General features: G+C 32.1%; 1 protein-coding gene across 1 annotated transcript; it reads right to left on the bottom strand.

Moving 5' to 3' along the window:
* Nucleotides 1-5,387: 5,387 nt before the first annotated feature.
* Nucleotides 5,388-23,617, bottom strand: LOC130647457 (adhesion G protein-coupled receptor B1-like). Its single transcript, XM_057453322.1, has 4 exons — nucleotides 23,378-23,617; nucleotides 17,953-18,114; nucleotides 6,978-7,127; nucleotides 5,388-6,378 (listed from the first exon to the last, which is right to left on the bottom strand). The coding sequence occupies exons 1-4, from the start codon at nucleotides 23,430-23,432 to the stop codon at nucleotides 6,152-6,154; spliced, it is 594 nt and encodes a 197-aa protein (XP_057309305.1). The 5' UTR covers nucleotides 23,433-23,617; the 3' UTR covers nucleotides 5,388-6,151.
* Nucleotides 23,618-25,462: the final 1,845 nt, after the last annotated feature.

Genomic DNA, 25,462 nt, shown 5'->3' with positions numbered 1-25,462 from the left:
TACTTTATTGATGGTAAAACAGCATGTAAATTGCTAAAAGGACTTTATTAATTTTAGATTTAAACACTGTTATTTTGTTGGCATTTTGTCTAAAGTTTGGTGAGGAAAGACTGTATGCAATATATCAAATAATGTTTTATTGCATTATAATTTGTCCTCGCAAATCCCTTTTTTTACACCTTAGATAAAAAATTCTGTCAGAGGCACAATTTATTGTTTATTTTTCACATTGTGTGTCAACCTTTGATAGGGTTTGCAATAAACTAACTGATTTTAACATATACAATGAGAGAGATTTGTGTTTGACATTGATCAGCTTTTTTGTATATATGTGGCGTTTTGGGTGATTGAAATTTTATGGGTGAGATGTATGTTGAAATGCTTTTTAAAAACTTTTTTCCGAATAATTTTCGCATTTGTCAGATGGTCAGAGCAAGTAATTTTAGTAGATTTAGATTTTAAATGTCACATATGTACTGCAGTTGTTGAAAACCTTTAATTTTTTTGGTCATTTATATAATAATGCAGATGTAAGATGTGCACTGCTGTATTGTTTGTTTTTTGATGGACATATATCTGCTACATAAATTAAATGGAATACAGTGGATTCTTCCACGGGAAACAGCTAGTATATAATAATACGCCAGTTCTGTCTGTCTGCCTGTCTGTCTGTGACTTTTGCAAAGTGGATAAAACTATAAAACATCGTCTATAAATTTGTTCTGTAAATTACCAAACTTTGACGTTAAAGCAATATTGACGTCAAAGGAAAGTATAGTAAGATTAGTGAAGCCATTGCATTGCACTTTTAAATTTAAGGTTAAATAACTTGGAAACGGGTGGAATTAACTGACGTCATCTCCTGCGTGGGTAACTAGGGCCTACATGAGACCAATTTGGGTAAGTTTTACAAACCTGGGGCAACGAATCCGTTTCTGAATTGACGGGTTAATGACGTCATCAAAAACTTTTAAACCCTAATATATCTGCATCCGTTTGTCAAAAGTACACGATCATATACATTTTCTTGATCAGCGTTTCAAGATCTATACGATGAAGGCAACAGGTATACAAATTTTTTTTAAAAAAAAATTGGTTTGGACAGGCCCATTGCTAGCGTCAGCAAAATTTTTAAACGCTTATATCTCATTAACCGCTTATCAAAACCACATGATCATATACATTTTCGTGATCAGCAGTTTAGGCTCTACACAGTAAAGGCAACGTGAAAACAAATTTCCAAGAAAAATGTCTCTTGACAGATCCTTGCTGACGTCATCAAAATTTAAATAACGGTTCTTTATAACTGCTATCCTGTCGAAGTGGATTTTTCCACGGGCTTCATGGACTAGTCTCTATAATAATACGTCAGTTCTGTGTCTCTGTAACAAGCAAAGTTGATATGTTCATTTTCCTTTGATGTCGCCGAAAAACATATTTCATCTGACCGAAAAAAATATGTCTTCTTTGTCCAGAAAAGCCGCGAGTCTTGTTTGTTTACATTTTAAAATCACTTGATCAAAATAAAAAATTTAATTGGATGAACAAAACCACGTGATCAAAATAAAGCAATTTTATTTGCTAAGAATTTCAAGTTCCCCTGACAATCAAAAGAAACGTAAAAAGTTTGTTAAATGAAGTTCTGCACAAAGTAACGGAAATTGTGTTTGCAAAAAAGATGGCTGTTTTTCTAAGCATTTCTCTACTCTTTCCTTCAAGATAAATCTTTACAAAACCATTTGTAAAAGGGCATGGTAAAGAAATGAAATATACCAAGATTTCTGTATGGTTTGTTTATGTTTTTTTAGTTTTGATGATATTATTGATGCTAGACATGTTTGTTAGCTAGCATCATAATGGCAATAATACCAATAACAACTAACTAGCTAGCTAGGAATTTATAAATATGTAGCCATGTTCCTTGTACCTAGCTAAATTTCCAGTTTATATTCAACTGACCAGCTATTAGCTGCTGTAGCTAGCTTATGTTAGTTTCAGTTTTATGTTGCTTTTTACATGTAAGCTGGCTCCCGTAGTTATCTTTGTCTCATTTTTGAAAGTAAGCTTAATCTGCTAGATGCTTTCTTGTAAGACTTATCAAAGTTATTGCTCATTGTTAATGAAGGGTCTAATTTGTTTCCAAGATAACAATATATTTTGTTGTATGATTTACGTTATGGTCATCGAAGGGAATTTTTAGAGATTATGTCCCAATACCCAATACCAAATAGCATTGTTTCTGTTACTCCTTTTTTGAGATTGAGTACTAACTAATTCTTGTAAAAATATTTCTTTAAATCATTGATTTCATCAATTAATACTTTTTCGATTTCATCAAACTTGGACCTAGAGAAATACACCACGTTATTGTCAGCATACTGAATACATTTTGACTTCGATAGATGTTCAGGAAAGTCGTTGAAAAATATTAGGAAGATCAACGGTCCTAATATTGTCCCCTGAGGAACTCCACTATAAACATTTGTGAACACTGCTTGCCAATCATAACATACTGCAATCGACAAAAGCAGTAGTCGGTAACCACCCCAACTCCACGTCTAAAACACCATACGAAGCAAGCTTTTTAATAAAAAGATCGTGATTTATAGTATCAAAAGCTTTACTTAAGTCTAGAAATATTGCGCCGGTCAACATTATAACAGATATACGTCCATCAATAAACAAACAATACGCCAGTGCAAATCTTACAATCTGCATTATTATATAAATGACCAAAAAATTGAAGATATCCAACAACTGAAGTTTAATGTGACATTTAAAATACAATGCAACAGTTTTTAAACCCAAAATTATAAAAATCAGTCCTTTTAGCAACTTGCATGTTGTTTTATCATCAATAAGTCATACACAAAATTTCAAATGTCACGTAGTATTCTGTTACAAATGTTCAGATAAAATATATATATAAAAATAACAGCTTGTATAGTGCGAAACCAATTTGTAAAGTTTTTTTTTTTGGCTTATTAGTGAAATTTGAAATGCCAAAAAAAAGTTTCAGTCATGTACAACAATCAATCTAACAGTTCATTTTATGTCAATTTTTGCACCAAATTTGCAACACAAGATACCAATTCTAAATAATACTGATTCTTTTATTTTGGTCCATTGCATACCCACGGTCTTCCATAAAAGTTTAAACAAAATATAAAAGAAGAGAGGTTAACGACAAAATCAAAGTTTGCAAAATTTAATTCTTTTGGTATATATATCTATTGCAAATTGCCTCCAAAACAATATTTTAATCCAAAATGCAGAAAAAAACAATTTGCAACAAAAATCAGTTATTCTGATGAGATTGAATACACTCTTTCCCCACAAAAACCTCACAAAGTGTAAAAAAAGAATGGTTGTAGGAAGTATATACTTCTGATTCAACAAACGTTTTTTGACTTTTTCCATGTTGTCCTTACCCATTAAATCTTACACAAAATTTTAAAAAACTGCGATTTGGAACGCATCAAATTAAAATAGAGAAGGATTAGTCATTTCTTTATGTTGTACAGAGTTCTTGCCGGTAAGAATTTATACAACATATAAAAAACACAACTTGCAAGGTTTAAAATCTAATTCTTCTTTTGTGTATGATCCTTCCTCACAAAATTAACATAAATATGTCAAAAAACGTTTCAGTTATAACATCTAAAACAACAAAGATCAGTTCTATCAGTATATGTCATGCCATTGTCTTACACAAAATGTTCACCTGAAAGTTTCACAACCACAGCCTGTAGATTAAAAACAACTAAGATCAGGTATTTTGGTCTATTTTATACCATTCTGTCCCAATTTAATTTATATAAAATGTGAAAATTGAAAAACAGAAATTTGCAAAATTCCAATTTTTTTATATGCATATTGTATATGCCTTCTGCAACAAGTTAATCCAAAAGGTCAAAAATTAAAAAAATAGCTTACAAAGAGTATAAAACCGAAATCAACAAAGTAGCTCTTTGGTGTATTGAATACGGCTATATGCACAAATTTTTATACTAAATAAATGTAAAATAAACGGTTGTGTTTAGCAGTTCTACATCAACAAACGTCAGTTCTTTTAGCATGCTGATTTATGTTTTTGCCTACAAACTCTTACATGAGAATGTCATAACCATAAATTAGAAGAAATTAAATTTACATTTCAAAAATAAATTTTTGCAGGAAAATAACTTTGCAAGCCAAAAAAAGAATCAGGAAAACGTTTAAAATTTCAGGGTTAATAACGTTTGATGGATTTTGTGTGAATTTTACATTTTGTATATATAATTTTCAGTTGAATTTCTTATTTTAATTTAAAAACGGGATTGGCTTACTTGCAAGGTGTAAAGTCAAATTCTACAAAACTTAATTCTTTCGGTATATTGCATGATCCTTTTACCACAAAAGTCAACATTTGTATATAATATATACACTATGTATATAAATGTAAAGCCATCTCAGCCTTCTCTGTACATTTTTCAGCCTAAATTTAAAAAAAGAAAATCGTTCCCCCGTCTCTCCCCAAAAATAAAAATAATTAATAAATAATCAAAATCCCATGTAAATACTGCAATAAAATCAAAAAGTCTGAATAAGCTACGTAAATTTTCCCCATAATGTCAAAAACCTCTGTCAAATAAGAATTAAAAAAAGTTTTTTCGGTGTTCATGTATAGAGCTAGTACTCCCTCATAAACAAAAACATTTGAGTCAGAGCATCGAAAATAACAAAAATTAGTACACTCAAGCTACCAGAATTACTATATGTTCAATAAAAATCATTTTGTCATATTGCAAGCAACCGATGTTGCTAGCTAGCTAGTTAGTTGTTATTGGTGTTCTTGCCATTATGATGCTAGCTAACAAACATGTCTAGCATCAATAATATCATCAAAACTAAAAAAACATAAACAAACCATACAGAAATCTTGGTATATTTCATTTCTTTACCATGCCCTTTTACAAATGGTTTTGTAAAGATTTATCTTGAAGGAAAGAGTAGAGAAATGCTTAGAAAAACAGCCATCTTTTTTGCAAACACAATTTCCGTTACTTTGTGCAGAACTTCATTTAACAAACTTTTTACGTTTCTTTTGATTGTCAGGGGAACTTGAAATTCTTAGCAAATAAAATTGCTTTATTTTGATCATGTGGTTTTGTTCATCCAATTAAATTTTTTATTTTGATCAAGTGATTTTAAAATGTAAACAAACAAGACTCGCGGCTTTTCTGGACAAAGAAGACATATATTTTAGGGCTACTCTAAAGATTTTTTCGGCAACATCAAAGGAAAATAAAGAGATCCACTTTGCCTGTCACAGACAGACGGACAGACACACACAGCGTATTATTATAGAGACTAGTCGATAAGACCCGTGGAAAAATCCACTTGGACAGATGGACAATGGAAAAATAGGTTGTTTTAGATTTTTTGTTGACGTCGGCTGTGCAGATACAGAAGAATGGTGAAACATAGTTTATTCGTTGCCTGTAATATGCCTGTAAAAGAACACATCCACTTTGCCTGTTTGCACCCATTCCGTAGCTCAAATCGCAGGACCCTCATTGATAACAGTCCCTATAGAAACTGAAAAGGCTATCTTTCGTAAATAATAGCAATAATAATAAGAACATAATAAGAAAAACTTGTGAAAAACAAATGAACTCTATTTGTACATTTATTTGGCAAATGCATTAAAAACTAAAATATAAGAGCAAGACATTATTGTCTAACGATTTTCCTGACAGAATGGATGTAACTCCTGAAAAATATTTAATTTTTTATTATTGTATGGGCATTTGCTGCTTTCAGCAAAATATTAAAATCATTTCTAATCTCCATTGGTAATGTAAGTGGATTTTTAAACACCCTGTTCAACTACTCTATATATAAAAAATACGCTGGTTAAATCTTTATGTATGCCTTAAAAGGCATGATAGATATGCTCATTTTTTATTCAAGTAGCCATAAGCCATGCCTTTTTTATCAATGTTCTATGTATGGTACAACGTCAATACAAGGAACATTTAAATTAAGCTTTCTAACTAGTAGACAGGTAGAAACAACTTATACCACCTCCCCCACTGGTAGCTAAATTTATTTCGGCAAAAAAAAATTGTTTCATAATTAATGGTATGACTTGCTAGCCAGGTTCTCCTTAATAAGAAATTAAGCCTAAATTATTAACTTGATTAAGCTTCACTCCAACCAGAACGTTGTGCCAAACTTCTACTGTAAGTTGATAATTATACTTACGGTGCATACTTGTGTGACCAAAATCAGGTCCAAAGTTTCTTTGTGGATCAGTCTCAATAAACATGTATGCTGCATTTGGACTCTGGTCCTTCCATTTGAGACTTGACAAGCCAAAATCATCAAAAAAATCTAAAAAAAAAAGTTAACACACCTTTTTTTATATCAAAAGAAAAACGTGAAGATAACATTTTTGTTTGCCTGTGTTTTGAAATGGACACTCGTGTAAACTGTTTGGTATACTAAGATGTGCTTCTAGAAGATACGAAATAAGATGTAGATAATAGCTAGATAGTTACCCGAATGAGTTTTGATTTGGTATTTTTATTTGTGGATGTTTATTTATTGTGTCGTTGTTGGAGAAAATATTATGTAAATATAAATGATATATATTGTTTATATTATGTAACTGAGTGTTTCGAGCCTGCCAGCATGATATTTGTTTTTTTGTGAGTCAGCCATGTTTGTTTTGGTAACTGGGCTCTAGTAGAGACACTACTTCAGCTGTAGGATAAAAAGCTTAGGTATGGACAGTGGTTGTTCTTGTTTGCAGTTAGTTGTCAAAAAAACGTGTAATATGTGAGGAGCTATATATTAAAACATAAATGTGCTTGTCTTGGCTAACACCTATCAATATCATGCACCTTTGTTGTGAATACTTTTGTAATGGAAAATGCTGTCTTTGTGATCAATTTAGCTAAATTAATTCGTTGTCTGCAAAGATGGATTACCTGGACCTTCACGAAAATTATACATGCAATTTCTTTTCTGTACAGTTTCCCCTTGACAATTTCCACCATTACAAATTCTTTTCCGCGTTTGTTTACCAATAGGACCACGTTTGTCACACGAATTCCAAGAGCTCCATAAATCCCAATATCCTAAAAGGAAAGCACTTTTATAAAGCATAAATTAAACCTTTTTAAAAAAAATTCCCAGTATACTTGATTTATTTGGTTATCTGGCATTTTATTCAATTTTAAAGGAATTTAAAAGATTCAAGGACGATTTGTGGACAGTTGGTCTGGCAAAACCATTCAAATAAGCATATTCTAAGTTACAACATTTTCTACTACAATTATGATGAAACTGTTTTTAAAATATATGCTTAATTGCACAGATCATACCCACAAGTAATTATTTATGGCATTTCCATATTATATACACACAAGCTTTGAACTTGTCAATTTTCACAACGAACTAAGAACAAAGATCTCAGATAAATTTGTTAGATCTGATATGTCTAACTGCAATATTTCTTGCTGACAGCAGCATGGCCTATTTCTCAGTTTCCTAGACTTTTACAGACTGGGCAGTTATTGTTCTACAATGAGGCATCACAGAAACTGGGATCGGCAAGTTTTAAGAACAGACAGAACTTGTACGCTGGTCAGCTGCGGAAGAGATGATGTTTTTATGAAGTTGATTGTACAGCCTTAAAATTAGCATCGGCATTCAGTGCTGCCGACGTAATTGCCGACGTAAAATATGAAAAAAACGTAGTTGCCTCGGAAAAAAAATTGCCAACATAATTTTATTGTGAAATTTTTGTTTGAGCTGCTCCCACTCATTGTGACTACAAAATAATTACATTCGATTTTCAGTAAGTTAAGCCATTATCACTAACTAAAATCATCCAGGGTACAGAAACACTGTGGTACAATTCGATTCGTATAGTAAAATCGAAAAATTGTATATCGTATTAAAAAGAAGTCCAGAAGTTCTTTCTCCCACACATTTTTTTTACATTTTTTTATTAATATGACTTTGAAATCAGTTTTGAAATCAGTCTCATGAAAAACAAGGATGAAACACCGATAATGTCAAAGTCAAATGTAGTATCCCGTTTTCGATGTCTTGGTTGTTCCGCTGATTACATCGGTAAAACATACATGAACTTTGTCTTGAACGTGCAACAATAAAAGACAGTGTCATTTTTAATCACTTAAATTCTTGTCATCAACTTAATTACATCAACAAAATAATTCATTATGATTTACCTGAAATTGATAAGGCCGAACAAAGAAACTATAATGTTACCTGTGTTGAAGACAAGACGTCAGTTATTGACACTTCCGTTAAATGGAACATCTTATGACTAAAAGAAGCACTATATATTGAAAAGCATATGCCTCTTCTTAATAATGGACTAAAAACCTCTAGGGAACTTTTCTTATATCCTTAATTTTATTTCATCACTAATTGACCATTTTATTACTTTTATTGTATTTTTAAGTGAACCTTGTTAGTAGATATTCAGTTGCCTGAAAGATGTATACGTTGTTGTACATAATATAGCTTTTTATAAAAACATCAAAAACAGCTTTTTATAAAAACATCTGTACTCGATATTCAAAGCAACAAGATGTTTTCAACTCGTTGCGTTGAATATCGAGTACAGATGAATCTATTCGGACTAAGTGTTTTACAATATTGGTTAAAATTATCAGCTGGTTATGGTTTTTTACAACTAAGGCCCGGTCACTTACAACTAGCGTTACAAATATAACTCACAGCCACCAGAAGCAGTTTGGATCTGGTCTATGGAATATCATGTAGTGGGTCAGCAAATTGTATCTCATGAATGCGCAGTCACATAACTCGCGGATGTGATTTATGACTAGCATTTATTACAACATGCAACCACGAATTGAAGATAGCTGTAGAATATTGTCAAAATGGCTACAGAAAGTGGAAGAAGCAGTGTAAGTAAAGAAGAATTGTTGGAACTGTTATTAAGAGATATTGATTTACCAATTGCAATTATTAACGAGTCAAAAAAACAAGCTGTTGAATTAGATAATTGGTGAAGACTTTCACCAATTATCTAATTCAACAGCTTGTTTTTTTGTCTCTTCTTCCTGCGTTCACAATAAAAGAAATTGAAGAACATTGTTTAAGAAGTGGGAAAACGCCAGAGAGTTCTATAATAAAAACTCTTGATCATGGGAGAAAGTTTAAAAATGAAAGATATTTAACTTCAGATTCAGTGAGTACAAAATGGGATGAATGCTTTTATTTAAAATGCCAGTGTAAGGCAAGCATGAAGAAAGAAACACGAGATGTGTCTGTAGCACTGTGTAGGTCAAGTGGAAAAGTTAGCAATGCAAAATGTTCTTGTCCTGCTGGCTTAAGTGGCTACTGCAACCACATAATGGCATTCCTACTTGAGATTGCGGACTATTCCTTAAACCAGCTCCCAAATGTGCCAGAAGAAATTTCTTGTACAAGTCGTCTACGACAATGGGGGGTTCCAGGCGAAGTGTCGAATAAAGCTCCTGTTATGGATACAGTTATTCAAAGTTAGACTACCTCACGAGGAATATCATCGACTCTATACGATCCTAGGAGAGATAAAGATACACTGCAAGATGAATTTAATGCAAGCTAAGTTCTAGGAGAGGGACAAAAAATTGGATTTGCTTGTTGTGTACCGCCTGTTTGATTGAACCAAGAAAAAATAAATCCAAAATTTGGTCAATTTGTTGTTGGTTCACCTCTTTCTTTTCACCTGAATCCGGTTGGTTTTACAACGGAAGTTGAAAAAAACATAAATAAAATAAAAAATCCATTATATAGCGAGCGCGATTACACTGAACTACCCTTATTTATAAAAGAGGAAACAAATTCAGTACCAAAAGATTGGGTCAATACTCCTACAGAACAGAACTATCTAAATGGATATTTAAACGTACATTAAGTGTTTTAAGGTCATCTTCAATTGTGAAACCTCTATCGGTCATAACACTGTCATTGTCATTCCATAAGCTTCGTTCTAGCAACCCAGACCTCCGCACAATTTCTTTGTCTGATATGGACCCATCAAAAAGCTGTTCATTTTCTTCTGAAAGAAAATCGTTGCGTTGTTCAAATTCTTGTATTTTTGCTCTCAGTTCTTTTAATTCCCTTTTCAGTATATCAAGCTCTGTAACCTCTTGTGAAATTTCCCCATCAAATTGGTCAGCAGACACTACAACAGACTCTTCGGATTATGAAATGACTTCTTCACTTTTACTGCTGCTACTACTAGGGGTATGCCTATCTTTAGGTGGGGGTCTTTTACGTACTTTGTGTGTCTTTATTAGAAGGTACAGCATCAGCAACTAGTTTTTTTTTTACCAACTCCCAATGTAATTCTGATATCTTCAGTTTTGAAATGAAACTTGCACACTCTATAATTTTTTTTGGATCCCCATGTTAAAATTATCAGTGCCACCTTTTCTTCTAACATTTCTAATAACATTGGTCCACTGTCGTCTTAGGGTTTCTTGTTTAGGAATTCTAAAAAGTCCAATGTTTGTTTTTCTTTCTGTCTGAGTCGTAAAGAGCACTTTTACAGCCAGGAATACAACAACAATTCCCAAATCCACCAGATACATTTTTTTGAGGACGAGTTTTACTACTACCTGTGTATACTTCTTGTGAATTCATTTTTTATTTTTGTTTGCTAACTCAACCACAAGATAGTTGAGCTTTAGCTTCATAAAACTTAGAACGCATTTTAGTCATTGACTACAGGTTCTCATATTGTCTTTTAAAATATATTTCAAAAGATTTGGCAGGTAAGCACGTTTTTAATGTAATGCAAAACTTTTCGTGGGTCTGGTGTTAAAAAACGATTTGATTTCGCCTACTTTGTTTACATTTTACCATTCCAAGCCGTTTCCATGTATAGCGAAGTATTGCCTAATCGAATACGAGAAACCCGTATTGAAAGAGCTTAACATGATATTTTCATTTAGATACACCAGATTTTATAATTAAAACATTTGAATTATTTGCTGCCTTCATTCATTTGTTATAAAATTGATGACAATGTTGTTGCTTGTGTCACAGATGTCAAGTTGGAAATGGGACTTGCGTATGGTGACATACTAGTATATAAACAAAAATTCGCTAGCACCTGTAGTACCACCAAATCCTATGAACAGAGAGTGGAAGAATTAAAGCAGCAATTAAAAGGAAATCATGTGTTTGGTGTAGATTAAAAAAAAAGACAATTAAAGTTTGCGAAACTTTCAAGGTAACTTATGGAATGAAGTCTTATGAAAATATAAGATATGTTGCCAGAAGAAAGTGATGATGATTTTGAGATATTTGACACAGAAAATGATGATGATTGGGAAAAGGTTGTTTATTGTATAAATATTCCAGATACCATGTTCTGTATAATTAATTGTGTGGTTAAAACTTTACACTCAAAATTAGTCTTAATAATATGTGAAATATTTTCAGTGTGTGATATTTAATAAACGACAACCTTCAAAAGTTGAAATAATAACATACGTAAAGGAGGGTTTGTGACATTTACACCTTATATGCTTCAGAAAATCTGGGCTGACTTTTGATATAAAATATTTGTGACTATAAATTGGATAAATTACAAAAAAAAATCAAAAACTGTGCATTAGTATGACATCATAAACTTTTATGAATAAAGACAAAATGCAAAATATATAAAAATATAAAACTACATAGACATTATAACATTTTTACAAGTACTGTGTATTTTCAACAGTATAATTTTTCACTGATACTCATTCAAGTCAGGTTTTCACTTGTTAGTCAAAATTTCATTTTAGGAAACAAGTATTTCTCTTATTTCTTTCTATAATTACGTGACAACTTGTCTACAATGTGAGCAAAACTTTGAATATGACTCAAGTTTAAGCACAGACGAGCAAAAGCATGAACCACAGTAAACTACAAACTGCAATGAAAATAGCATTAAAGTCATGGAAGGAGAACATGAACCTGATATGGACCATCTGGAGATCAGTGATGAATTACAGAGAATTTTTAACTTTGACTATGAAGTATTTTAGCCATGCCCTATGATGGTTTTTGCATGGAGTACCGTGTTGTGCTTCAGGGCACAACATAAAGATCTAGAGTTGAAGACATATTGCAAATTGGGTCAGATATCTGGCTTACCAATTGTGAATTCTGCAAGGGGACCAGAATATTTACACTTTTGTATTGTGGATGCGATGTATGGTAAGGAATGTGATGTTATTAGCATTGACGATAATGAGGATTTTAATGATATGTTAGATATAAACATGGTGCCATCAGGTGATGCGGAGAAGGTAAATTCATATGTAGTACATATCATGCCTTAGAACAATCTGGAAAACAAATGCTAAGTATTAAACAATTATTGGCAGCTATAGAGAATGTTGTTTTTATAAGAAAATATTTACAAGTCAATCACAATTCCATGAATTTAAATGACCTTGTTGCGTTACTAAGAATTGACCAAGGTTCTATACAGGAAGGTTCCGACAAGAGGGCATAAGTCGATTCACCTGCTTCTGAGTGTGAAATTTACCTTGCTATTGTTGCTAATGTTGGAATATCCTTAGATTTTTTCTACAGGAAAAAATTGTATCTCACCTTAGGTTATTGATGAGCCTTTAAAAATAACTCTTCTCAAAGTTGTTCTAAATTGTTCTAAGACGTTTTGCCATTGAAAAATGTCACAACTGCTTGAGGTGGTTTTGGTAAAATATGGAGTTGATCAAATTAATAGTGCTACACTTTGTCTTATTTTGCCTGCTGTATAGTTTTTACTATTTTGTTAACAATTTTATGCTAATTTTTTCCACTGACGCATACTTGTGGCAAGGTGTAGTTAATGGAAATGGTTTTTTTTACTTTGATAAATAGCATGTGAAAATATGTCGAAGTACTTTTTGTTCTATTTTAGTGCTTAGTTTCAACAAGATTTTACACAAAAAATATATATATATATATATTATATATTTGGTAATTGCATAACTTTTTTATTCGCTCGAACAACATTTTCTGCTCAAAAGACTTCTGGTAAGGTGGATAAAGGGTTTTTTAAGTATAGGCGATCTTTAATTATGTAAAATTTTGTTGAAAAAAAATTTATATGCTATCTTTAACCCATTTAAAACATTAAAAAAATGTAACAAACCTCTCAAGTGATATTAGGTTCAATAACTTGGTGTACATATCTAATCTTTTAAATCAATTTTTATGTTGTGCATATGGACATAGCAAATTAAAAGCTCCTTCATGTTTCTGTTGCGATGCCTAATAAGTGCAAGTCACTTTTCCGGCCAATAACCTTCAATTTGTTGATACCAAGTTGAGTTTGCATACAGATAACAATGAGAGGAGCCGATAAGAAAAACTTGAAAATTTTCACAGTATATGTTTCCTCTTATCTATTTCCAAAAATTGCAGGCAATCCTTTTATCGATTAATACACTGCAGATTGTAGTTAGCAATAATAAGTGGCTCATTATTATTGGTAACCACAATCTGCAGTGTATTAATTACATAGAAATTTCCTGCTAAAGCTATTTAGGCATCCATGAATGCAGAATCCCCGTCTTTTCAACTTATAATTTTCATCCAAATGATATACATCGCTGGGGCCAAGATACCAATACATTCCGCGTATGATGACATAACTTTTTCGACTTACCTTGCGAACATCCTCTTACGACACACCAATGTCATATTTCACACATACATTTTTAGTCATTTGGTGGTATTCAACTTTAGATAATGATGTTTGTAGTTCATTTCCAATAATACCTTTTGAGATGACATCTCATTTATATATTTCTTTTTCTGTTCAATCTTTTCTTTTTTAAGATAGCTTTCAGCTGAGACATACTAATATCCTTTTCATGATGTATAGCAATGATGCAACAGATGTCTTTGTATTTGAGTTTACCTTGGTAATAATAAACTCAATCTTGTGCCTGGGTGTGTCGAAGGAAAAAATATGTCAGGCATATTGTGTACACTACAAAATACAACGTTTTGCATGTCAAAATGAAACACAATATGATGCTCAGAACTTATTCTATGCATATTATGTAAAAAGTTGTGGCCACTAGTTATAAGTCAGGGTTGCTAGTAAAAGTCGCCGCCACTAGTTATAACATTCCGCTGCTGTATAATATAAGTTGTGGTCGCAAGCTATACATCCGAGTTATGATTTCTTGAATACAAGACCAGATTTGGTATAATTGGGAGTTTAAAAGTGCGGTCCCAAATTGCGCCACAAGTTTTGCCACAAGTTCTGAACTAGAATCTAGTTTTTTCCAAATCAACCATGGTAAATTTGGTTTAAAGGTGTGGAGTTTATATAATTTGGTACATTTTACGAATGTTTTAATCAAGCTTGATAACCCAGACTAGGTGTTAATACGAATAATATTCAATCAAGAGTACCCGGTGGGTAAATATTTTTGGAAATACTTGAAATGATTTATTAAAGGATAGCATTCTGAGACCTTCTGACAAAGTTACATATTCTACCTAAAACTTAACACAATTGTACTATCAGACAATAAATGATTATAGCTATTTTCTTGCTGAAGTCACCATTTTTCATGTGATATCGTCAGCAATTTTAAAGATCAGGAAAGTTGAATTTTGTAAGCAATACTTTCTTTGCTATTCTATTTTAATTCAATGTTTGTAAAATAAATACTTCTAGGGGTCATTAGTGTCACTGATTTAATTTTAGAAAAATTAAACATCAGTGACACTCTTTTTTATTTGAAATACAAATGAAAACAGTATATACCCACCACATTAAAACCATCGACGATTAATCAGGTACAAGATGAATATCAAAAAATTATTAAAAGTAGGAAACCAAATCACACATATTACCTATTAAATTAGTTAAAGATTATTGCAATCAAACTAATTTTTGCATTTAAACTAATTCTAAAGTACACAAATGTGTATATAGACTTATTAATATTAGGTATAGGAAAAGGGCGGTAGTGGAAGGTCAGACGGTAGGTTGGTTAAATCCCCCATGGTCACTCACCCTTACCTTACTTTGCCATGTAAACTTGCATAACCCTGTATCTTCTTCTAATATCTTGAGTAGTGCTGGAAGCATTGTAAAATAGTGCAAATGAAATAGCTGGTTAATATTAATATAGGCTAGTTTTTAAAATATAAATATAATTTATAAATATTTTGGCAATTATTTGTCAAACAAATGTTTGACCATTTATTGGCCCTATAAAAATGTTTATCAATTGTTTAAAAAATTTATTAATTTCTCAGGTGATTGTTGAATTTGGCATTGTTTATGAAAAAAAGTATAAAAAGCAAAATGAGAAGAAATTAAGCTTAATGTGAATGGTAATGCACTTAATGAATGTTCTTAATGAAATAGGGGTTGATTTTTTTATATTCCTAAATTGCTTTAAATTTTCTATCACAACAACTCGTTTCTGTTGGTGCAACAAATATATTTTAAAAAAAAGCAACTTTCGGGGTTGAAAAATTCTTGATGCAATCTTAAAGCTGATGATTGCGATTTTCTCTATTTGAAATCAACCTTGCCCCTTTGTAAGCAATGTGATGAACCAAAGCAAATTTTTGCAAAGTAACTAGAAAATAAAAAGGGCTATGAAGAATCACTCTTGTTCCCGAAGTTTCATCTGACCTAAGATGACACATGGAGTTCTGACTTAAATAAGTGGTGAACACATGGAAAACAAACATAACAAACGGCAACAATTATTTTCACACCAACTATACATCGCCAAAATGTTTTAATTCCTAGTTATATATGCAGAATATAATGTGATGTTGCCCGATTATGCAAAATTAGCTGTAACTCTACTTTTCTTATGAATGACAAAATGGAGGCCGAGATGAACCACAAAGCAAAAATAAATAATTTATTTTTTTGTTTTGATTTTAAAACACAACAATTAATAATTTTCTTTGTATTTAAGAATATAATTACTTTCAATAGGGAATCAAACCTGTCTAAAACATAATCATGACAGGTTTTCTGTCATTATCAATGTTAACAGAAGTATCAACGAAAAAGAAAGAAGGTATATTCGTGACACTGAAATGAATGATGTCACTAACCAATTATATTAATAATAAAAAAATAAAAATGCAAAATATCCGACAAAACTAAAGGTGTTTACCAAAACTTAAAACTTTATAATGGCTTTTCTCATGCCAGATGCACACCAGGATAAACAGCATTCCAAAACTCCAACATCATTAAGTTATACAAAAAAGGTTGTTACAAAATTTCGACAATCTATAGTTTGTAACACATCATATCAAAATCAACTCTTTTATATTTTTCAAAGAGCAACCCTCCCAAATTTTTACACAAAATGTAAGAAATCAAAAGTTCACGACACAATAAAAATATTAAAACTTGAATCATTTCAGCATTTAACATCATCGCATCACAAATTATGAAATTACAAAATTAAATTATTTCTACCTCCCACACCAAAATTTTTAAATCTCACAACTTGCTGCACATAAATTGTAAGTCAACTAAATCAGTTATTTCTGTTATTGCATACCGTTCTCTCCTACAGACGTTTATAAAATTATAAACCAATATTTAGCCCCTGAAAAAATCCAATTAATTAGGGCGATAAATAATAAAAATTTTGTCAGACGTTAGTGACACTGTTCTGTCCATTGCATGCAGGTTGGAACACTGATGAAAATAACGTGCTTACCACAAAGCTTCAAATAAATATTATGATTGAAATAATTTTTGATAATGTCACAAGACCTTTCAGATTTTCACACATTCCAGCATGTAAAAATCAGGCTTCACAACGTGCAGAAAATCTATAAATTATTTTTATACGAAGCAGAAATAAAGGTCAACTTTAAATTTTAGAATCGAATATATTTTAAATTGATTGCAATGTGAAATTTCTAAACATTGATTTAAGTTTGTTTATATTTTGCTATGTTTATAATAATGACAACAACACTGAATCACTTAATCTGTATTGTTAAAAACAGTCACAACAGTAAAACTAGTTTTTACATTTTATATATAAAATCTTTTCCAGGAAAAAAACGCTTTTTTATATAAAAATAGCGTTTTTTGTTGCCGCCTCAATATTCTTCACTTTCTGACAAGTATTATCTCCTCACACTTCCTAATAAATTCTTAGCATAACTATGGCCTAATAAAATACAGGTTACTATAATTTGCTTTAGCCAACGACAAATTCTGCTGCGCTTTGTAAACTTAAATTTTGTGCATCATACAAATTTCCATTTTTAGAACAAACAACTTATGTATATTTATATGTACATTGTATGTACATTAAAAAATTATTACGTTGTAAAAAAGTAGTAATTTCAGGTTAGTTACTATAATAACCTTTGTGTTTGTAATTTCTGTATATCCAATGATTTTTTCACATAATACTTTGTATTTAGGTTTAATTTATTTTCAAAGTTATTCACGTTTTTAGAGGGTTTTTTAGAAATTGTTTCTAATAGCAAAATTAATAAGATGCAGAGGTCCCTAAAGCCCATAATGCAATTCCCCTTTCGGGAATTGTGTATTATAAAATTTAAAAAATATACATTTAAGCCTGCACTTAAAAAATTCCTAGATCTGTCATTATTCCAAAAATCCCAGTATAAAGATCGAAATTACAAGTAATTCTGCACAACTAATACTTATCTCACACAGTTGCTTTTTCGTTGTACTAAATAAAAATCTTAAGTAAAGTAAATTGTTGATTGCAAAATCAACTTCCTTTTAATACCAAAATGATAGTTATTGCACATACCAGCTGTCAAGTCTTTGTTGTCAAAATATATAGGAAAATACACAAACATATGCTATTAGCACCACGTTAATTTTCTTTGATTGGTAGTTTTTTGCACGCAATAACATCCTACCTGGACAGTCATTTTCACCACAATTTTCTTGTTCGTATGAGTTTCCTGTGCACGGAGCAGGGTTTTTCTCCAAACATAACCTACTCCTACTCCTATAACATATTCCCGAAAAGCTTGAACATTCTGACCACTCACTCCATGATGTCCAAGGCCTGTTATTGTCTAAAAAAGTTTAAATAAAAAAGTCACAGGATAATATTTAAAAAAAAAACAGTAAAGATTTTTATGGAAGATATAAGTGTACCTTTCTAAGACATCTTTTAAAAGTTAAATCTTTGGGGAAAGAAAAACATAAAGGGAAATAACTGTGCAAAAACTTAGTTTTAAACTTATAGGTTTTGTGAATAAACTAAATCTACAAATATGATTGTCTTTAAGTAAACAATTACAGTATTTTCCGGTTGCTTAATTTACGAATAAAAAGTTTGTTGCTAAAGTAACTTATCAAAATAATAAAAACTTAACAAAATAAAAAAAAAAGTTAAAAAAACTTTTTGCATCTTAAAAAAATTATTTTCTCCAAAGCTTAACTTTTGAATAAAGCCTTTTTGTAACTTCCTCCTGTACCTTTTTATTTTTATTATGCGAGTTTAATCTTTCTCAGATAAAACACTTGAGACTGTGAGCATGTTTCATGAGATTTAATAAATATTCAAGCAATTTTTTGTTACATCTGAAATTCTACTTTTGTGTTTAGTTGTAAGTAGATACTGAAGTTGTCGTCGTGATACATAATTAGGTTCTTACAGGTAAATAATTAGCAACAAAAGCATATGTTTTACACTTTGTGAATGTTCGCATGAGTGTGTGTGTCTGTTAGCCTGTCTGTAACAGGCAAAGTGGATGTGTTCATTTTCCTTTGGTGTTGACGAAAAATACATGTCTAATATGGCAAATTTTCTGACGTTACGGCACAATATCTAAAACACTACTTTAAAGTCAATCTCTATAATAATAGCTGTATTTTGTCTGTTCAAAAGGGTTACCGATATTCTTTTGATCTTTCCGCGATTTTTTAGAAACCAAGGGATTGTTCAATTGTAAATTTTATTATAGGTTAAAATTACAATAAAATTACAAAAATTAATTTATTTCCTTACTTAATTTAATTAATTTAATTGATAAACCTTTAATTGAAAAATAAATGAAGTGATTAAAATGAATTCATTATTTTAATGCATCAGTTTTAATAAAAATTTACCCCCGTGACCTTAATCGCCGATTCCGCTCAAGAGCCACAGAAAACAAATAGGATGGTTTTACTGACAGTTTAACTGACTTTGTTTTGACAGCTCGCACGTGTATACCAATCAAAACGCTAGATTCTTTGAAAAACCAATCCAAGACTTTCGCGGCCTGGACATGCCAACGAAGAAACATGATGGTCATTTTAGCTTTTAAAAAGTAATGATGTTCAGTGTTGTTTCTAAGTCTGTTTCAACTTTTTGTCTTTTATAAGCTTTTTATATTTGTAATATTTGTTTGTTTTTTTATGTTTTAAAATGTGAAGGAAATATATTGTCATGTTTTTAGCTACGTACAGATCTTAAACGAACCAGTTTTAGAATCTTTGGCTAGGAACGAATATTTTGAAGGCTAGCTAGCTAAGAGCCTTACTTTTTACTATTTACCAACATTTACTTTTATGTCGAGGATGTAGCCATTTAGCTAGCTCATATATTTACCTAAAAAGTGAGAGTATAAAAATTGTGTTTTGCTATCAATATGCCAATATTCTCAGCAATAAATCTTATGCTAAATGCAGTTTAACTAGGTAGGTAGCTAATCTTTAATTATTTTCCTTAAATTTTTTTTTGCAAATACAATGGCTGAGCAATTGCTTTAGCTGGAGGGGTAACGAGGCTGTTTCCTGTGTTGTCATTTAAACCGAAGTTGTGATAAAGTTTTTTTAGAGAAGGGTACTGTTCAAGAGAGTTTAACTGTACTAAGCGGTCAGCTTAGTGTTAACAATAGACTGTGTTTTTGGAAAAGGCTGTTACGCCTATGCGGGTCAGCCCATTGTGACAATTAATTTGTAAACTTTCTTGGGACTCACGCCTGCACAAATGTGCAACAATGTTTACCCAGACTAACTGCTTAGCCCTGTGCTGGCGAAGGACTGTTTCTTGTGTTTTCATTTAAATAGAGTCTGCAAGAAAGTTTTTTTAAAAGGGTATTATCCCATACACCTGTGTAACACTGTTTAACTGTATTAAGCGCTCAGTCCGGTGTCACCATTAATTTATTAACTTTTACAAAAACTTATTTTGCAAAATAAAATAATATTGAGCAATTGTTTTTGCTAGTATGACGCGGTTGTAAACTGTGTTTTTATATCAGCCTTTGTTGTGTTACAGTCGCAACACTATAATGATGGTGTATGCGCTTCACTTGATTTACGACATACTGCATACCTGTACTAAAGTGCTCCACCTGACTGTGTCGCACAGTTTGCAGTTCTTTTTAACACTCCTTACAGAGTTCAACAACTGTTACTTGTAGCTCATCTCGGGATTTCGACGTCGGGTTTCCTGGCTAGTCTCTATAATAATAGCCGTATTTTGTCTGTTCAGAAGGGTTGCCGCGTCCCGTAACGGAAACACGAAATGTGATATATAAAGGACGGGCAACCCAGTGAATTTTGGCAGGGGTTAACGACTATCTATATTGTAATACCTGTATACGTCTGTCTGTCACGCAAAATGGTAGTTTAACTGCGCAAGTGGTAAGATGCACGTAATGCGGTATAAAAAGGACGGGTGAAACCATGGAGTTTTTCATGGGCTAATGATTAGTATCCTATATTAAATTAAGGAAGCCATCACAGTGCACCGAAAACTTTGAGGTTAAATAACTTGAAAACGAGGTGGCGACGTCAACCTAGGACTAATTTGGGTAATCTTCCCAAACATGGGTCCCCGAATCCATTTCGGAATGGACAAGTTAATGAAGTCATTAAAAAACCTTCAAAGCCTAATATCTCTGCAACCATCTGTCAAAAGTACATGTTCCTATACATTTTCTTGATCAGCGTTTCAAGATCTATGCGATGAATGCAACAGGTATACAATTTTCCAAAAAAAAATTCGGGGTTTTGGACGGCCAAAATTTTTAAAACCTTATATCTCCTGTCGAAAACATATGTTCGTACACGTTATTGTGATTAGCGTTTTAACCTCTACACATAACATACAACAAATAAACATCGCCAAAAATTTTTTTATCTGCACTGCTGACGTTAGCAAAAATCTAAAATAACCTATTTTTTTATTTCCTCTGCATAAGTGGATTTCTCCACGGGCCTTATCGACTAGTTTTATTTAAAATTAAATATGGCACTGTAAATTATGCACTGTTACACAATAATTTTTTTTAAATCAGCTTTTGTCAACAATTACACAATTATGCTCCATAGCAATAGCGCAATGGTTTATACATATAGCTTAAATTCTTAGTGCTTTATAATCATACACAAACAATCCTTAATGGTTTGTAATAAAAATTAGAAAAAAAAATGTTTAACATTGCAAACTCGTTTCCAGAAGTTGTGTATTGACTAGATATGACAATATGCTTCTTACTATTCATCATACTTTTAAGTTATCAGTGTCTGATAAATGTCTTTCGCTACATAAATTTTAGAAGCATAGCAGGACGGTTCTGGAGAATCTCCATGGTCAACTGAAACTGCATAACCTTCCAGGATGTGAGCAATTTTCATTTAGGATAACTCTACTCTGGATAACTACCTCTACAAAACTTTCACCTAAGACAATTTGATAGGTCATTCTCATATAGGACAAACCTTCCTTTAATAATTACCCTATCTCTCTGACAGACACCACCCCCTCACTTCCACCATAAATTGGCTTCACTCATTGGTTTAATACTATCACGGATAACTATCAGCCCGTTAAATTAGCACCGGCATTCAGCACTGCCGACGTGATTGCCAGAAAATAAGAAAATACCGTAGTTGCGTCGGCAAAAAAATTATCGACATAATTTTGTTGTGAAATTTTTAAAAACAACAACTCCTTAACAAAGAATTAATTTTTATTTTGGCGGACTTTTAAGAACATGTGCTCATGTTATTTCTATCGTACCTGTTCATGTATTATAACCTGGTTTCTACTACCATTTTTTTTTGAAAAACAAACTTTTCAACTTATAGCATGTTATTCTTTGTAATATTAAAGCCTTTGTGGTGAATTTTTATCACATTTTTTCTGGCATAATATGAAAACTAGCATACATTTTTCTCAAGTTTCTTATCCTAAAAGAAACCAGGTCTCCACATGGGAATGCACACGGGAATGCACACAGCATTCGGCGGGTGGTTTATTTCATTCGAAACTGACAGATGGAATAATTTCCTGAATTCACAAAAATAAAATAAAAAAGTAAACATGGTGAATTTTCCTGAGTTAGGGTTTGAATCGGAAAATTGTATAATGTATTATAAAGAAGTCCGGAAGTTCTCTCTCCCACAAGACAGAGCAGGCAATAAGTCAACCCTGTCCTCGGTTTTGTGAGGAGAGATGAGTTGCGAAGACTCTATATATTGAGTCTCCTGTACAGTTTTGCTTCATGGTGAACTGTGCCAGTGACAAGCATTTTCGAAACATGTCACCGCCGACTTCTGCGATATAGAACTTATTGAATGCCCTGACTTTCAGTTCGTAAATAGCACGTGCACAATGTACTTTCTAACGAGTTCGTCTTGAAACATATAGAAAGCCAGTTGGCAGTGAACTATTAACTTAACGAAGTACACCATTGGGAAGGTAGGTCAATGGGACTTGTACTCTGTTTCCATTTGTCATCGTCTTTTACTACATCGAATTTATGTGAGGTCTAGCCCCAATACAGGGTGAATGACGAAAGTTTTTGCCAGCTGAAAACTTTTACTACAAAAAAAAGTGCCGACACAATGCCGACGCAAATCAGTTGAAATGTATCTTACATCGGCAGTTTTATTGCCGAAGTAAAAAAAATTCTAATTTTAAGGGCTAATGTAAACCATGATATCATTTATGCAGTTGAACATTAAAAAGAAATGTAAAATATTACTGCTAGAAAAGAATTAATTTTTGGTTATACTTTGGTTATACTTTTTCAAACAATCAATATTACTAATGTGTTTGAGCAAGGTAAGCTTTAGGAATTTGTTTACAATTACGACTTGATATGTTTTGTTTTAGAATTGTTTTCTCTTCTTTAATCTTTTAGTGTAGGTTAATGCAGCTCCATATAGGTTTATCAGGTAATTAAAGAATGATCAAGAAATATAAAAAAAAAATGTTAACATTTGAAATTAATCGACAGCAGGAACATAACATGCAATGTAAAACAGCATTATGATGTCACAATCGAAAGATAAAAACATTACAAATACACTTCAAATATATTAACAATCATGTACCTCCACAATGGTATAGAATATTGATAGTTCGGAACACAGTGTGATCAAAATCCATATCCCATGATGCCACATATGAAAGTTTGCGATATTTTTCTCCAACAGCCCTGATTGTTCTCCTTAGAGAATTCTCTTTCTGGCCAAATGTATCAGGAAGGTGTAGCAGTGTGTCATACTCGTAAGGTATATCCTTATGTATTTTTTTCGAAGCATCGATTACCAGATCTAAATTAAAAATATGAATATTTTATGCGCATTATAACTTACTCAAATTTAATATTTTTAAGAAATACCTTTGTTGAAACAAACCATTGACATTAATCGAAGTGTAAGGCAAAAAGAATTAATATTAATGGCTAAAAGTTATGTCACCATATTTCCTGCTGTAATTCATACCACAATGCAAGGTTTTCTTGCATATGTTCTTAAGTCAAAATTGTTCACCCTTTAAGTCCTAATCGCACATGTAAAGTCAAATATATCAGAAACCCTTTTCATTCTTTTAATTGATAACAAACACACACTGTTACTAAAATATAATTAACACTTAAACACAAAATTGAAATTAAATACATGTGTAACTTCGGAAATACACTTTTGTTCTAAATGTAACACAAACAACAAAACCGTGCAAAAATGTCATCATTGGGGAATATTCGGCATTCGATCAAATTTTTTTTTATACAAGATCTTCAAAATTGTCAGATTTCAAGACAACTTCAGCGTCTAAAGAAAACTTAGGAAGCGCACAAGCATTTAATGGTTGAAAGTTCACTGAAACAATTGGATACAAAGTGAATAAGAGATATGTTTGTTTTGTTTGGAGTAAGATATGTGCTGTTAAAAAGAAAGAGTTGCAGACTCACCCAAACATCCGTGGTGAAATAAAAAATGCTTAAATATGCTTTTACTGATGGAATCAATGTTGTGACTAAATTTGAACTGAGGTTGTTTCTAAGTTTTTTGAAATTTTTTTAATGTATAAATTTATTTGAGGGTTTCATTTTTTATTGTGTTAGATTACCAGATTTCTTGAAAGGAAACTACATATATTAGCATTGTAATAAGAAAAAGGAAAAGGCCATTCATCACCAGCCTCATCATTGCAAACCGGAGTCAAATCGCGTGTAGATTTGTTAAATGAGATGTCAAGATGTCATCAAATGAAGGGTATTGCAAATTAATGAGAACTGCATACAACTTAGAATTACAGCCTAAGTTACTCTTCAGAGCATTTGAGTTGCTAGTGAAGTGTCAATCACAGCAAAACATGATCATCCTGCTACGAAGGAGTATGTACATTGCGGGCGATGACAAAGAAATGGTGTTAACGTACTGAAAGAAATTGTAAATTTGTAAACATAAAAAAATTGCAATGTTTTACTCCTTTCTGATGCATCACTTTTAATGTTAAGTGTTAATCACAATTCTAGTGGGACACCATATAATCCCTCAGTAATGACTTCTGATGTGCAATTGTTTACTAACGTAACCTGTCTTCTATCCCTAATATAGAATATTGATATTGCGATTTGTGTTAATTCTGTTGTTATCTTTCAGTAACCAATACAATAGTATTAGAGACTAATGAAGCCTTCAAGTTACCTCATCAAGGTAAGAATCAGTTAACAATGGTAGCAGAGTTAAAAGGTACAGATTAACTGGTCTGGTATTAATGATCATTGTGTGAGTGACATTTGAGTTGAAGGAAAGCAATTGAGGGCACACACGCGGATGGGTTCCGTGAAGAGATATAACTTTCCCTTTTGTTGGCTATTTGTTGACACGTATGTGTGCAAACCAATTGGTGAAGTGTTTTGTGAACAATGGCAACAACAACATTGAAGGCTCCACCAGCGTTTAAAGAGAATGATGACTATAGAAGTTGGAAGAACGATTTGGAGATCTGGCAGATGTTTACAGAACTACCAAAGAAAAAACAAGGTCCAGCTGTATACCTGTCACTGACTGGTCGGGCACGGGAGGCAGTACACAACCTGACACCTGCAGAAGTGGGATCAGATGATGGTTTGGACAAGATTATATCTAAGCTAGATTCAATATATTTGAAAGATGAAAGCACAAGAG

This window comes from Hydractinia symbiolongicarpus, chromosome 6, assembly GCF_029227915.1.
Source record: "Hydractinia symbiolongicarpus strain clone_291-10 chromosome 6, HSymV2.1, whole genome shotgun sequence".
Taxonomy (NCBI): domain Eukaryota; kingdom Metazoa; phylum Cnidaria; class Hydrozoa; order Anthoathecata; family Hydractiniidae; genus Hydractinia; species Hydractinia symbiolongicarpus.
Note: the sequence above shows the minus strand (reverse complement) of the source record. Positions and strands in the feature narration are given on the sequence as shown.

What these genes read in the sequence shown, in the direction of transcription:
- LOC130647457 (XM_057453322.1), bottom strand. Translation starts at nt 23,432, where the DNA reads ATGGATTTTGATCACACTGTGTTCCGAACTATCAATATTCTATACCAT. An exon ending in TGGTGAAAATGACTGTCCAG is followed by an intron (nt 7,128 to 17,952) that starts GTAGGATGTTAT and finishes CTTTCCTTTTAG; the next exon opens with GATATTGGGATTTATGGAGC. An exon ending in TAATTTTCGTGAAGGTCCAG is followed by an intron (nt 6,379 to 6,977) that starts GTAATCCATCTT and finishes TTTTTTTTTTAG; the next exon opens with ATTTTTTTGATGATTTTGGC.